This window comes from Glycine max, chromosome 8, assembly GCF_000004515.6.
Source record: "Glycine max cultivar Williams 82 chromosome 8, Glycine_max_v4.0, whole genome shotgun sequence".
NCBI lineage: Eukaryota > Viridiplantae > Streptophyta > Magnoliopsida > Fabales > Fabaceae > Glycine > Glycine max.
Window position 1 is genome coordinate 371,513 of NC_038244.2, and position 14,859 is coordinate 386,371.

Below are 14,859 nucleotides of genomic sequence, written 5' to 3' on the forward strand. Positions count from 1 at the left end.
ACTCTTTGGTGTAAGGGATAGTCCCATAACAAAATCATAGTAATTCTTTTTCACTTTAATTATTGTATTTATTAGTGCAACCTCGTTGGCCTCTTCTGCTTTGCCCCTCATGGTCCTCCCTTAATTAATAATCTCACCCAGTCCAACAACACAAGCTCATTCACAAAACAGAGAAGTTCATATTTGCTAAATTATGCTAGGTTGTGTTTCTTAACTTACAGTCCTTTTTAGTTAATGCCAATGCTTTAATTATTTCCTCTCTTTCTAATTATAAAATCTTTTTTAAAAATTTATTTTTCTCTTTTTATAAGATTTTTTTATAATTTTTAAATATATTAATTATTTTTTTACATATCTTTACTTAATCATTTTTTCTCTAAACATTAATGAAAATCAACTACGTAAATAAAAAAAAATTTAAAATTGTAATATAAATAATTGATAAATTAATATAATAATTATTTTTATTAAGAGACCTAAATTAATTGAAAAAAATATTATAATTAAGGTGGAAAATAATAATTACTTAAACCCAAAAGACTAACTCAAGCATTAAATCCCAAGATCACCGTAAATGTTGGGTTGAAAACTTGAAATTTGAATTCCACAAGATGCAGCGAGAATAAACACGTGTCGGAGTCGAGGGCCACAATATTAAATTAGCAGGGGTGCAATTGCAAATTTGCCATGGAAATAGAAATATATTCTTTATTTATTATTCCTACAACTTACAAGTACATAAAAAAAAAAAAAAAAGAGAAGTGTGTGTTTTTTCCCATACACAAGGAGGGGAGAGCGAAAACGTTAGAAACTTCTTCGCTCGCAATTCCGAATATACAAAAGAAAACGAACACACGACACAACTCAACTGTCTCGCTTCGCTTCTCCCTTCAAACATTCACCAAACTTCTTCACTGTAAGATTCTCTCTCTCTCTCTCTCTCTCTTCGCATTTCACACACAGCACACACTTTTTCTCTCTTCCACTCTGCAACTTTTGACTTATTTATTTAATTTTCAACTGTTATTTGGTTGTGGCGGGAACTGGGTTTTTTTCGCCGATTCGAGATTTATCTTCGTTTTGGTTTCGGTGTTTCTCGTGACTGCGGGATGGCGCCTTCGTTCCTTTCTCTGTTTGCGTTTTGGACATTCCGTGCCGCGTTTTGCAGTGGCGTTTGCGTATTTCGTTGCCCCGAGAGTTTACGCGTTATTATGAGATCCCTAATAGGGTCTCATTCTAGGGTTTTCTTCTATCCTCTTGCGTCGGGGTTTCTTCATGGGACTCTACGATGCTCTACGCTTCGATATTCAATATTGGGCTTTACGTAGCGTGCATTACTTGAAAAAAAGGTGTAATTGTCGTCTTTTCCCCCTTTTTTTTTTGTTTTTTGGGTTTTGGAACCGACGTCTTTTGGGGTTTTGTCTCAACCTCTTGTTGCTTTTTTAGTATGTTGCATTGGTTTTAGATTTGGCTTTTGTGGTGTTTTTCAATTTTGTCGTGAAGATTGTTGTGGATTGGTTTTTGTTGTTAAATTATCAATTTTAGTATTTGGGATTTTCTTAGGGTTCTTGCTTCTGAGAATAGTAGCTGCGACGAGTGAGTTTGAATGACATGAGATTGTTATTTGGTTCAAAGTTGTGTATTTTAGTGAGGAAAGTTTATCTGCTTGTTTTGGGTTAGACTGGTCATATTTTTCATCTTGTTTAGTTTTTAAGCTGCTTGTGATTGAGGAAGGAGATCAAATAGAAAACAATGAAGACACTTTTTTTTTTCTTCCCTTCCTTTGTAATATTCTTTATCAATATTCAGATTTTGTGATTTTCTTAAAGATAATTCAGACAGTTATAACTAACTGCAGTGCTGAGATATACTATTTGAGTGGCTTCTGTGTTGTGGTTGCTCATTGCTTGTTCCAGAACTGTTGAGATTCTTTTATTTTTTGCCCCCTAATCAACGGAACTGCTAAGGTCATGCCACTGACTGGTTTTTGTTCTGTCAAATTGTCGGTGTAGGGTACAATTCTCTGTTTGATGAGAACTGAGGTTCTTCCGCAATGCCACTTATAAGGAGAAAGCCTTTGGCCTTGGCCGAGCCTCCTGAGGATTTGAAGCAATATGAGCCTGTTTACCAAATTCGGTTTACGAAAGAAATCTTTCAAGATTATCAGTATCCTATATAGTTATCTATTGTTGTTTTTTACTTTTGGCATTGTTGCTTTTTAACTGTCTTTAACTTGAAAGTGGTTAAAATACATTGATTGGTTTGTCTAATTTTTTAGCATTTTAGGCTAGTTGTTGCAAAGTGAATTAGTTAATAATATATGTCTTTGTTATTTCATACTTAGTCCCGGCAATGAGAGATAATGGTTCCTTAACATGGAGTAGTGATTATTTGAAGCAATTGAATCTATACCGCCAGAGGGTTTGGATGTGTAAAGTCACTGGAAAAACTGGCTTGACTTATGAAGAGGCTTTGGTGTCTGAACAACTTGCTACCGAGAAAGTTCAACAGTTTCCTAAAGAACTGATGACTGTTGCTTTAAGCATTATTCAATACAGTAAGAGCTATTCTCTTCTGAGTTCTGTGATGAAGAAATATATGTTGATACAATTATGCATATATATATATATATATATATATATATTTTTTTTTTTTTTTTTTTTTTTCCTTTATGCATTTCTGCAGATATTTCTTTTTGTTCTGCACATGAATATTTCTAATGTCCTAGGTTTATCTTTTGGATGAATATAAAGACTTCTGTTTTTCTTAGAGAAGTCCTAATTGACATTGTGAGCAATGATAATTTTGATTATTCTCCTTGTATCTGAGGTATATCATATATTTTTGTTCATTATATTAGACTTTTGACTATTTGAGCTATAATGCTGGCTGCACTTGCAGATATAAACTAGAAGTGGTTAAGTGATTAGCAAAAGTTGTTTGGAGTTATGACTCCTTAAAATGTGTTTTGTGAACAGTTATGAAAAATAGTAAAAGAAATGCTTCTGAGAATTGAGATTCTCAACTACAAAAGCCATACATGTTTACGAATTGCTACATGTAATGTTATTGATAAATATACCACCTGTTGATTCAAGTTTGATTATACATTGCTTTTCATCCAAAGTTTTGCAATATTTTACACTTTGTAGTGGACTGATCAGTGATCTTTTGTTTTTGCAGGTATGCTCCCTTTGAAGGATCTTGCTGATTCTATTGCTGAGAAATTGCAGGAATGTTTGTTTGTGGGTGCTGAACTACATGGGAAAAAGGATGATGGAGTTCATCCATGCAAAATATTAAAAGTCATTCAGAAAGGAGTTGACACAGTCTCTTATGAGGTAGCTTGGCTTGACAAAAACAAGAATATTAGAGAACAAGCAGAAGTCAGCGCAGAAGATTTGGTGCATAAGAAGCCGCTTTTTAGTAGAAATATTTTGAAGTCTTTTATTCGTGAGTCTACATATCGGAATGCCCCTTGGGTTTTACATGATGAGCTAGCAAAAAATCATGGAATATCAACTGACATTCCTGAGGACTTACAAGGAAGGGTTTTCTACAAATATGGACTTTTAGTTTGCTCCAAGAAAAGGAAAAACGAGGTAGATAGGATAAGGAAAATATGAAAGTTTCTATTTCTTTATGCTCTTCTATAGAAGTATTATATTATTGATAAATGAGATAGTATAGGAACATGGTTTAGATATCCTAATATATGGCTTTTATGATTTGTTTATTATTTTGTTAATGAATTTTATTGCATTATTTTCTGTCCTAAATTTGTCATGTTTAGGAATCACTGGAAGACACTGATAACTGTAAAAGGAAGAAGTTGGATGGCGCACAAGTTGACGATTCTAGCCAAGAGAAAGGTAGAGTTTAGACTTTAGAGATTGAAATCATTGTTGACCGCATGCTAATTTGGTTCTGTCCTTTTATTGTGTGAAGTTGTTTAATTCATTTGTTTCCTGATAAAATACTTACCATAAGGCTTGGAGTTATGGAATTAATTTTTCTCCCTTATCTCCTCTTTGTCTTTATTTTGTTGGAATTGGATGGTGTGGTGGGACTGCAGTGCAGGTGCATCTCTTCTTGTTGTTTACCTATGTACTATGTAGAAAGCATTTTCTCTTATGGTTTAGAAACTACAACGGTCTGATATATTTTCCCTTTACATCATATAGCTATAATTATACATAATATCTCTTTAACAAAAAAATCATGAAACCCCTTACCCTTGTGATTCAATTTTATCTAAAAGGTTTCTGAAACCACAAATTTTCCAGAAAATGGTCAACACAATGATGAAGCAATCAAATACCCCATTGATGATCTATTGGTGACGCCTAGTCCAGATGATCCTGTATTCACTGATCGTCCTTCTCCAGCAAAAGACTTCAATATTCCAATGAGTTGTGTAGGGGAACTCTTGATGGTTTGGGATTTTCTTAGTTCCTTTGGTAGACTGTTGCAGCTGAGCCCCTACTCTCTAGAAGATTTTGAATTTGCAATCTGCCATAAGGATAGCAATGTGGCTCTCCTTATGGAATCTCATGCAGCACTTTTTCGACTTCTCATCAAAGATAAGGATGAATACTCCTTGGTTGTGAAGAACCGAAAACTGAAGTCTAAGGTTACCATCTCACTTACATTTATTTTTTGTTAGTATTAGACTATTAGTATCAGCTATAGATAATTGTCCATATTTCGTGAGATGGCTTGACCCTAGTTGAACATTTCTTCTTCCTATCCCGGTTTCCTTTGTGACTTGGTGAATGGTTTTTTCATCATTGTTTTTAATGTGACAAACTGACAATGTCTCATTCATTTTTATTTCCAGATTACAACCAATAATTGGACAGAATATTTATGTCATTTTCTAGAGATGATCAATATTCCTGAACTACGGCAACATAAAACAACTATAAAACGGGGACATTATGGCCTTGTAGATGCCAGTGCTAAATTAAAAATCTTAGGCGAATTGGTCAATCGAGCCCTTGAAACTGCAATATTCAGGGAAAAGTTAGATGAGATTATTGAACAGCGGCAGGCACTTGGGGCCACTAGAAGGGAAGAAGCATTGGAAAATGGTAGGAGGAGAAGAGAAGAAAAGGAGCGGATGAAAGCTGAGTCAGAAAGCAATGGATTTGTGGATGGGCATCTAAACGGTGCAAATGTCCTAGCAAATAATATTCACGGTATACAAAATGGAGACGTGGGAGAGAAAAGAATTATAGAGATAGAACCATCAGGGCAAAACGATCCATTGGGTAGAAGGTTAGATTTTATCATGTGTGCTGTTTCTGCTTGCCAATATATATCTACAAAATACCTTATTGGCTTATTCTATTTGGTGGTTATTACATTTCACTTTATTTCCTTTTAAAAATGAATTTGTAGTGGGATCAAGCATTTAAATCCTGCTCCGAAAAAGACACTTAAGAAGTTAAATTCAGAGCTGAAAGAACCAACGGAAAATGGAAAAGAATTATCCAGAAAGGAATCACCGAAACAGTTGAAGGCTGATAAGGATTCATCAGAGAAGAATAGTAAAGAACAGAGGGTGCTGCCTATCTCCCTGTTTAGATTGTTGTCTGTTCCTTAAATTGATCTTTTATTGACATTGCCTATTGCAGAAAGAATATTTCGAACGGGAGATGGAGAAACGGTTTATTCGTAGAAGCCCATTAGGTAAGGACAGAGATCACAATAGGTATTGGTGGTTCTGTCGCTATGGGAGGATATTTGTTGAAAGCTGTGACTCCAAGAATTGGGGATACTACAGCAGTAAGGAAGAGGTAACTAGATGAAAACAGCCTTCTATATTTCCATTGTTATCTGTCCACATTTTTCTTTCCTAATTTTCTGTTGGCTTGCTTGAATAGCTTGATACATTGATGAGTTCACTGAATTGCAAGGGTGAGCGGGAAAGGGCACTGCAAAAGCATCTAGAAAAATATTATAATACAATATGGTGAGTCAGATTTGTTTTTCAATGTATGATTACCTAGATAGCTTTTTCTCTTGTTTTCTATTTGCATAGTAATTAAGTTATATCATACATACTTCAGCAGAAGCTTTGGTTTTTCGACTTGTCCAATGTGCACATATGCTTCTAAGGTCTCTTATACTGTTAGCAGATAAAATTTTGCTGTTGTATGTGTGATGTTAGTTTGCAATGTTCTACTTATGTAGAAGGATGCTTCTAAGGTCTCTCCGTGTTCACTTTATTAATTCTTGAAGTTTTATTTTTTATTTTTCCCTCCCTTGTTTTTTTAGATTCATTCCTTTTATTTCTATGTTTTCAGCTCAGAACTCCAGAAAACATCGAAGGATTTGATGCACAGGTTTGTAGATGAGTCTGTGCTTCGTAGGTCTACTCGTGTTAGAGCTCAACCTAGGCAGAACCCCTCCGATGCTTGCCTCAGATATAGAAACAAGTACTATAAAGAAGAATAGGAGGTGCAAGGGGAAATTCAGTAAAGTTACCTTCAAACAAATGGAACTTGGCACTTTTAAAGGAGCTGAGTTTAATTCATTGCCTTCACAGTAATAGAGATTAAGTAGTTTTCCGATCCATTTTTGGATGATCGACAAGCATGTGTGTGCTTGTTTCAGAAATTTTGTACATTACTTATTATTCGATTCAATAATATCTGAAACTGCAAAATTGAATGCCGTGTTACTCCCTCTGTTTTATTGTGGTAGCAAGGATAAGTTATTCCAGTACTGCCAGGGCACATGTATGTATCCTTTAGGATTTTCTTACATGAACACAACTCACTTTTATCTCCTGGGCATTAGGGAATCTCTTTGGAAAGGAATGACCATTGAACGAGACCGTGCTTGTCAAACTGAAAAAATTCTTAGCAGCAGTATTTTAAAAATTGAACCAAAAATCCAATAAGCGAGACTTCTAGGTCTTGGTTACACTAATTTAATTGGTGTTTTGACATGATCTGGATCGGGTATGTAGTTGAATCATAGGTAAATTCTTTTAATCAAATTCCTGTGATCGTGTAAACTTTGACAAAGTAAACCATTAATCAATATTGGTTTTCTCTACTTTTGGTTGTATTGTTATGGAGTTTGGAAAGTTAAAAATTAACATTGGATATATGTTTCGAATAATTTTTAAGGTATGTTAACATCATCAAGTTTGTTAAGTTTATGGAGTTGTTTAGTGGGACTGCTGACCACTAGGATTTAAATCTATACCTTGGAGAGTACCAACTAACAAATGTGAATTAGGATCCTGTTTGACATTTTGGAGATGCAATAATTATTTAACAATGGATTTTCAAGAATTTGGGTGCTCAAGTACGTTAAGTTAAAAAGTAAAAGCCGCATTCACCCATAATCTGCACATAAATTTATGTCGGAAACATTTTTTTTTAATTTACTTTCTTGGAGCATCTCTAGCTTTTCTGTTATTTTCCTGCATTTTCATCATCAGTTTTACGACACGCCAATGATGAGCATTCAGAGACTATTATTCTTCACCTTGGTGTACCTACCTGATTACATGAGTTAGAAGCAAAGAAATGCACAAAAAGAAAAACAGTTTTCATTTGAACATGCCCCTGCAATGAAACATCAGAAGACATCTATTTATTTATGTTCTCAGGGTACCAACACCTTGCAACTCCAAAGCATGTATATCTTGTGGGGTGTGAAAAGCATAGCTATTGCTGCTGCAGAAAAGCATTTCTGGGAATATAGAGCTATATTATCTCAATCACAGCTCGACCGACAATTTTTCCTTCATTGAGATCTTGGAATGCTTTTCCCGCCTCCTCAAAAGTGTATGTTCTTGAAACAGCATGGCCAAGATTGAAGATACCTGTTTCTGCCAGTCTAATTAACTTTGGAAGATCTTGCCTTGCCCTGCCCCCATAGGAGCCAATAACTTGTATCTGCTCAAATATGAATTTAACATGTTTAGATGAAAAGAGAATACAATCATTAACATTACGGAAAACAAACAGGTTTTGTTAACATGCGTCCTACACAGGCTAAGAAGCATTTGTTATCCCTGATTAAAATATCCTAGTATTTGAAGAAAATATCGAATGCTTTTTGGATTTTCAATATATTAAATGCTTTACTTTTCAGTTAATAGTTTCTATTTTAATTTCACATGTTAACAAAACTCAAATCAATATTAAACGAGTGTGTTTGATAAACTAAGACTCTGTAATGTTTGAATATATTCATTTTAGGTACTGAAGGTGTATTAAGATAAAACAAGGCTCCTCTAAAGTTAGTTAGAACGTATCCACTCTGTGCATCATGATCTTAACCCTCTAAACATTCCTTGCTTGCTTCATGTACAATTTCAGCCGAAAGATCATCTTCAATCAGTTCTGTTCGTTCAAGTAAAGGCAAATTACTTCTATTTTCTAGTTGCTGACAAAAAAAAAACCTTCTACTATTTAGTCCTTCAAAGCCAAACTTGTTTGGCCAGGGAAAGAGAAAGACTACTAAGAAGAGAAATTGGAAAAAAGAAAGCCAAAGTTGCTAAGAAAACAAACATCAATATGGTATAATCATAAGAAACAATTTAAAATACTGGTAACCATTAACATGTGGGAGTACCGGTAACAACCACATTTACAACAGTTAAGTATATAAGTACAGAGAACACACCTTTCTGCGAACAAGCCGATTTATATCCACCTCTCCTAAAGAACCAGCTTGTGCCAGTCCAATCATCACAGCTTTTCCCCCATCCTTCACACTTTGTGTACATTGAGCAAATGTCTGTGGTTTCCCCAAGGCTTCCACAGCAACATCAACACCCTTTCCACCAGTAATTTCCTGTGTGATTATTGCAAACAATTAAAAAAGGGGTCTTTTCAAGTGAACAGAATGATGCCCTGATAGTTTTGAGCGGACATGTCAGGAGTCAATAGGCAGAGCGTGTGTGTATGTGTAAAAAGGTGATTTAGTAGTGTACACAAACCATTAAGCATGTCAAGGTTAATATAAACATGTAATGAATGAATTGCTCTTCCTTTTTACATATTGAAATACACAGCAAATCCTTTTTAAATTATGTGATATAGAAGTCACTCAAGAGCCATAGAAGGTTTTTTGCTTTGAAAGTTTTCTAATGGAAGTCATCTAACAAATTCTGATTCAAGGTAGATACATATAGAGATGTAAACAATGAGGCAAAAGAGAAATGTGCATACAAGTATCTTTTCAATGGGATCTTCCTTTGCTGAATTTACAGTGTGAGTAGCACCAAATGTCTTTGCTTTCTGTAGCTTTTCATCCCGTACATCCACAGCAATTATATCTGAGGCACCAAAGGCTCTAGCTATCTGTAAACAACTGGAATGGGTGATAATGTTAAAAGGAAACACAATTTGATTAGAGCCAATAGAGCTGATACACAGTCAACATAGGAAATCTACTGATTCCCAACTATACCGTAAATGAGTATCAACCAATCCAGTGATCAGTGGGGTTTCTACAATTTATATAGCTATTCTCAAGTTCTCAATTGCCTAGTGGCTAGCACATATAATGTTTTGCATATCATAAACAAGAACTGTCTGTTTTTTTCTTCTTACTAACTCAAGATAATTATAAGACAACTACAAAAGGCAATAGACACAGCTTGGTGAAGATTTATAAGCATAAAAATCTTCCAAAAATTGATTATTTACCTAGAACCAACACCTCCAGTTCCAATAACAGCAACAGAATCACCAGGACGCACTTGAGCTGCATGAGCCATAGCGCCGTAAGCAGTAAAAACAGCACATCCTAGAATTGCAGACTCTGTATATGGCAATGAGTCTGGTAACACAGACACTCCATTTGCTGGCACAACACAGTATTCAGCAAGCCCTCCCATACTATACATGTATGCTGGTTTTCCTATAAATTGCAAACTTTTTCAGTTTTCCAAATTTTCAATAATGAATGATCCCATAATTAGGGATAAATGCACTTGAAGAACATTGAAATTTGTACTAGCTGAATATAGAATATCATAGTACAGAAAAATGGGAATAATAGACACACACCCTTAGCATGAAGTTATAATTCATTACAATTAAGCTTGTATAATAAATGAAAAATATTGAGAACAGGCCCTTCTTTGATGAGAAAGGAAGTTGCAGTGCTTCAGGATTAGTAATATCAGCAGTATGTGTATACTATCAAGAAAAAAGTAGCTCAGGTGTCTGCAGTGGTGCTGCTTGTAGCAGTGTGATGAATAAATAAGATAAAAAAAGTCAAATTACAAGACTTTCGAATAATATCCAAATCACTACTGCAGCTGCTGATAGTACACATGGGGCAAAAGTAGCAATAACAATAGTTAGGGTTGAAATAATAGGTAAATCATACTAACCACTGTTTCGAAAAAAGAGTCGAGTTTCACCATCATAGAGGGTTCCTTTTGCCCGGTTATAGGCAAAGAAAGCTTCACATAGATCATCATGGCCCTGTATAACATTTGGAGACAACATCAACAATGAACATGAATCCAGTCAACATATAAGAGTGAAGTGTCTAACACAATATTTTACCTTTGAACAGTAGGAGCAGTTGCCACAAGGCATGATGAAGGCCCCAACAACTCGAGATCCAACTGGAAGCCTGAAACACAGAGAAGCAAAATTGTCATTCCTACTAGTCATTATCTAGAATAAATTATATTTCCATTGAGTAGAACATCACGACACAAAAAATGTAGCAGCAAAAGAGTTTGACATTGCCAATAACTTTCACCTTTCTATGGTTTTGCTGTCAGTGAGTGCTCCATGTTCAACAACCTCACCGGTAATCTCATGCCCCACAACACAAGGACTGGTAAACGGAATTTCACCTTTCATAACATGTAGATCAGAGTGGCATACTCCACAGGCTACACCATAACACAATTAGATTCAATAATAAGAAACCTCTTCCCAAAAACACATCTCATTCCCTCCATTGAACACTATGATTCTTCCCCAGCCCCCTCTTTTTTTTTCTTTTTTTTTTATATATACTTTGAAAACAATCACTCAGAGTGGTTAGTATCTAAAAAGTTGACTACTCTACATGAGGGTTTCAATTTTTTTTTTCTTTTTTTAACGCTCTTCCATTTCTCACTTGACTTGTACAAAGCACACCCTCAGAATCATATCAGTGTATAATAAATAAATAAATAAAAATTGAATTTTGAGGAAGACCCTTGTTCCCATTAACGTTGCGGATGCACAAGAATTGAAGGGTACCCTTACCCTTTGTTTTGATGAGAACTTCACCGGCCTTGGGGCGAGGCATGTGAAATTCCTCGATGGTTAGCGGCTTGTTCGGTTCCCAATACACAGCTCCACGCATGGAAGATGGCAACCCACCACCACCACCAACACTTTCGCTATGAAATGAAGAAACAGACATAGAGAGAGGGTTGTAGATTGAGGAATGGCGAGGCAACGAAGACAAAGAAGAAGCAAACTTGGAGTAGTGGGTGATGATGTTCCTACGAAACATTGCTGATGCCATTTTTCTGAATTTCAGTGACAAAGTGTTGTGATGGATCACGACAACCTACGGCAACTGAGTGAGTTGATGATTACTACAAACAACAACTACATAGAAATTTAATACTAAATCAACAATGAGATAGAGATCCAAACTTGACGTCTCATCTTACTACCTTAATATTCAACTCAACCTATAATACAACTTGCAGCAAATGCCAAATCCATTGTCACTACTAAAAATATTTGTATAATCAAGTATACTTTCTTTTATTTTATTTTAATGGGTAAGCCATTATTTGTTCTAACACTTTTTAATTCCTCGATCAAGGATAAATATGGTATGATTAACATTGGTGATTTTTTTAAGAAATTAATGTAATTTTTTTTGTAAAATAAAAAATAATGTTGGAGTCATAGGTCGAATAGTGTTAAATTAGAAGGAAATATTGATCCAAATTGTTTAAATGAGGGAGAATGAATTTTTTTAAAATTTTATATTCAGCCTATATTGAATTAACTTGATTAAATTAAAATTTTAGATTTATTTAAATCGAATACTTCATAAAAAGATAATTGATTTGAATTGAATTATTATTATCACGTGTAAATATTTAATTAAAATAAATAAAATACAAATAAAAAATTAAAATAACAAATAAAAAATAGTATAAATTCAAAAACTTTAAATAAAAAAAAACTTGAAATTTATCGATTCGAAACTTAACCTGATTGATTTGAAAAACTTCTATTGAAATTAACAGGACATGCAGTAGTCAGTAAATTATTTATAAAGTAAGTATTTTGATAATAACCTTTTGATAAGACCAATCTTGCGTATTCGGATAAAACATATGATATGATGATACAGTTACTTTTATACAATTTTATATAATAAAAATTAAAGTTTACGCTCGCATTATGTGTTTTTTTTCTAAATTGAACTTAATATTTCTTTTTTTTTATTCTATAAAAAAATATTTGAATTGTTTAGATGATATTACATGTTGATTTTTTCTTCTTAAATATTATTTAATAATTTAACAAAAAATAAGTATAGGTTAATTATATGACTTTTAATGAAAATTTATGTCTAAAATATTTTTATCTTCTTTCTCTTAACTCCATAAAAGATATAATACTATTTTTAACTTGATATGTATGTGTTAACATCATTTTTTCTTCTTTTTCTTTTAAGTTTAATTTTTTTATGCGTTGAATCATTTGATTGATAAATTTTCTTTTAAATATTTATTTTTTATGATTAAGTGTTTGATATAATATCTTAATTTAGAATTATATTTTTTAGAAGTATTAGTAAAATATCAATGAAATAAGAGTTAAATATTAAAGAAAAAATTATTATTGTTTTAACAAAGATTTAAGATCAATTATTAATTTGTTATTAAATATTTTCGTCTCTACATGTTAGTTCAGAACCTTAAAGATAGAAATAAAAATAATGTAAAAGAAATATGAGATCCAGTTTAAAAAAATACGGATGTAATTTACTCAAAAAACTAAAAAAATATACTAGAGTACTAGACATGAAAATTATTGATCTCATGTCTTAGATTAGATTAGACGGTTAAGATTAAATTAGTCACTTAAAATCTGACTAATGGCTCACATGACCTGTTTGTCTAAAAATCACAATTAACAGCAGCGTCTAATTTACTCTCTAGGCCATTGCCGCCCATATGATTAGTTTGTAGAAAAGCCCAAATTGGATTTATATTTCCCCGCCATGACCTTCTAATCCAGAAAATCCCTGCAATTTGGTTGGTTTGAGTCCATGGATAGCATCTTATGATTCTTATTTTCTCCTTATATGTTCAGAGATGACAAAGAACAACTTCTGCATCGTATTTTATTTTCTCTGTGGTGTTGGTTGATTTCAGCTATTCTTTTATTTAGTGGATAGCGAATCCGAGAGAGGATTTCAGAATTGGGTGACTGCTAGTCATTTGATGCGTTTTGAGGGATCAAAATAATATGTTGAGAAGAAATAAAGGGGTGAAATCTGCTGTGGAGAATGTTTTATTAATACTTTACCTATTCTGGTTAACTGCTTTATGACCAAAAAAATATAAATTATCATACTTACATTAACAAAGAAAATTGATCAAAAACGATTGTTAGAGAAACAAGTCATGTGAGACGTTAATTCTAATAGTCTAATTTAATTCAACGGATACGATTAATTATTTTCATTCTTTATATGTTTTCTTTATATTTATTCATATATATATAAATACAGATTAAAAGAAAAAATGACTCATATCATTTAGTTTGAAAAGTATTAAAAATAATTTCCTTATAGAATTTTTTTTTTAATGTTGAGTTGTAAAATGTTAATAGAAAAATTAAATATTGATTAAAATATCCGAAAATCTATTAATTTAATATAAAGTTTCATAAAATATATGTAACAAAATGAGAGCCACAAAAAAGGAGTAAATATAATTTGTTTTCCTTTTGAAAAAAAATGGCTCAATAGGTATTATAAGAGTGGATTATATTTTTATTATCAACCAAATAAAATATATATAAATATAAAGCAGTACAAGGAGTACTGATATATTACAAGACAGTAGCAAAAATGACCATTAAGGAGACCATGGTTAACTCCTACTTGTAAAAAGATTAACAAATATGATTTAACCACAATCCTTTTGACCTTCCCTTCTTGTCCCTGCTTAAGAATATAAATCCCAACATAAGAGTGGATTAGATATAGACACTTACGCATTGAATCGACATATAAACAAAAAGTGTTTTAATTTCTGGTTAATTAAACAGTGTTATATAACTTTTCTACGTTGATAAAATTTATTTTGTTTTAAATGAGTTGTTCATATTTATCTGGTCATTTTAAATATATATTTTAAGTTTTAGTTTCACTTAATTTAAAAATATATAAATATCTGTACAATCACTTGCTACTAATCAAATCGCATTTTCATTTTTTTTTTCTCGATATGTTGGTAATGTTAGTGAACTACAAATCAACAAAAGGTTAGTATAGAAAACGACGACGTGTGGTGTACTCCAGAGGACCATACCTTCTTTGTTTCTGCCTGAGGGAACAACTTCACATCATATTCCATGATACTGCTTTATTCTCTTTTCCTCTTTTCATAAAACATAATGTTGGTAATATTATGAAATTAAATCAACATTAAACATATATATAAAAAAGATAATAATGAAACATATTTGTTTTTTTATACAGGTTTTATATTAATTTAAATTGGAGATATTTTTTATTCCAAAATCAGATAACAATATTCGTTTTTTGGCGTACTAAAATTTATTAGAGATTGATTTTTCTCGTTTTTTTATATAGACAGACTTCATTTTGAAG

General features: G+C 32.9%; 2 protein-coding genes across 3 annotated transcripts; one reads left to right on the forward strand and one right to left on the reverse strand.

Moving 5' to 3' along the window:
- Positions 1 to 715: 715 nt before the first annotated feature.
- On the forward strand, positions 716 to 6,673 carry LOC100789956 (DDT domain-containing protein DDB_G0282237). Of its 2 annotated transcripts, none has more exons than XM_006584610.4 (11): positions 716 to 916; positions 2,013 to 2,166; positions 2,385 to 2,557; positions 3,184 to 3,602; positions 3,794 to 3,872; positions 4,287 to 4,633; positions 4,841 to 5,280; positions 5,404 to 5,566; positions 5,640 to 5,801; positions 5,889 to 5,977; positions 6,312 to 6,673. In XM_006584610.4, the coding sequence occupies exons 2-11, from the start codon at positions 2,054 to 2,056 to the stop codon at positions 6,460 to 6,462; spliced, it is 2,136 nt and encodes a 711-aa protein (XP_006584673.1). In that variant the 5' UTR covers positions 716 to 916; positions 2,013 to 2,053; the 3' UTR covers positions 6,463 to 6,673. The 2 variants fall into 2 exon arrangements, with proteins under 2 accessions (XP_006584673.1, XP_006584674.1); XM_006584611.4 differs by lacking the exon at positions 716 to 916 and adding an exon at positions 973 to 1,349.
- A 702-nt stretch (positions 6,674 to 7,375) lies between these two features.
- Positions 7,376 to 11,718, reverse strand: LOC100775182 (alcohol dehydrogenase). Its single transcript, XM_006584612.3, has 9 exons — positions 11,669 to 11,718; positions 11,250 to 11,568; positions 10,753 to 10,888; positions 10,551 to 10,620; positions 10,373 to 10,466; positions 9,681 to 9,894; positions 9,201 to 9,342; positions 8,653 to 8,823; positions 7,376 to 7,919 (listed from the first exon to the last, which is right to left on the reverse strand). The coding sequence occupies exons 2-9, from the start codon at positions 11,512 to 11,514 to the stop codon at positions 7,728 to 7,730; spliced, it is 1,284 nt and encodes a 427-aa protein (XP_006584675.1). The 5' UTR covers positions 11,515 to 11,568; positions 11,669 to 11,718; the 3' UTR covers positions 7,376 to 7,727.
- Positions 11,719 to 14,859: the final 3,141 nt, after the last annotated feature.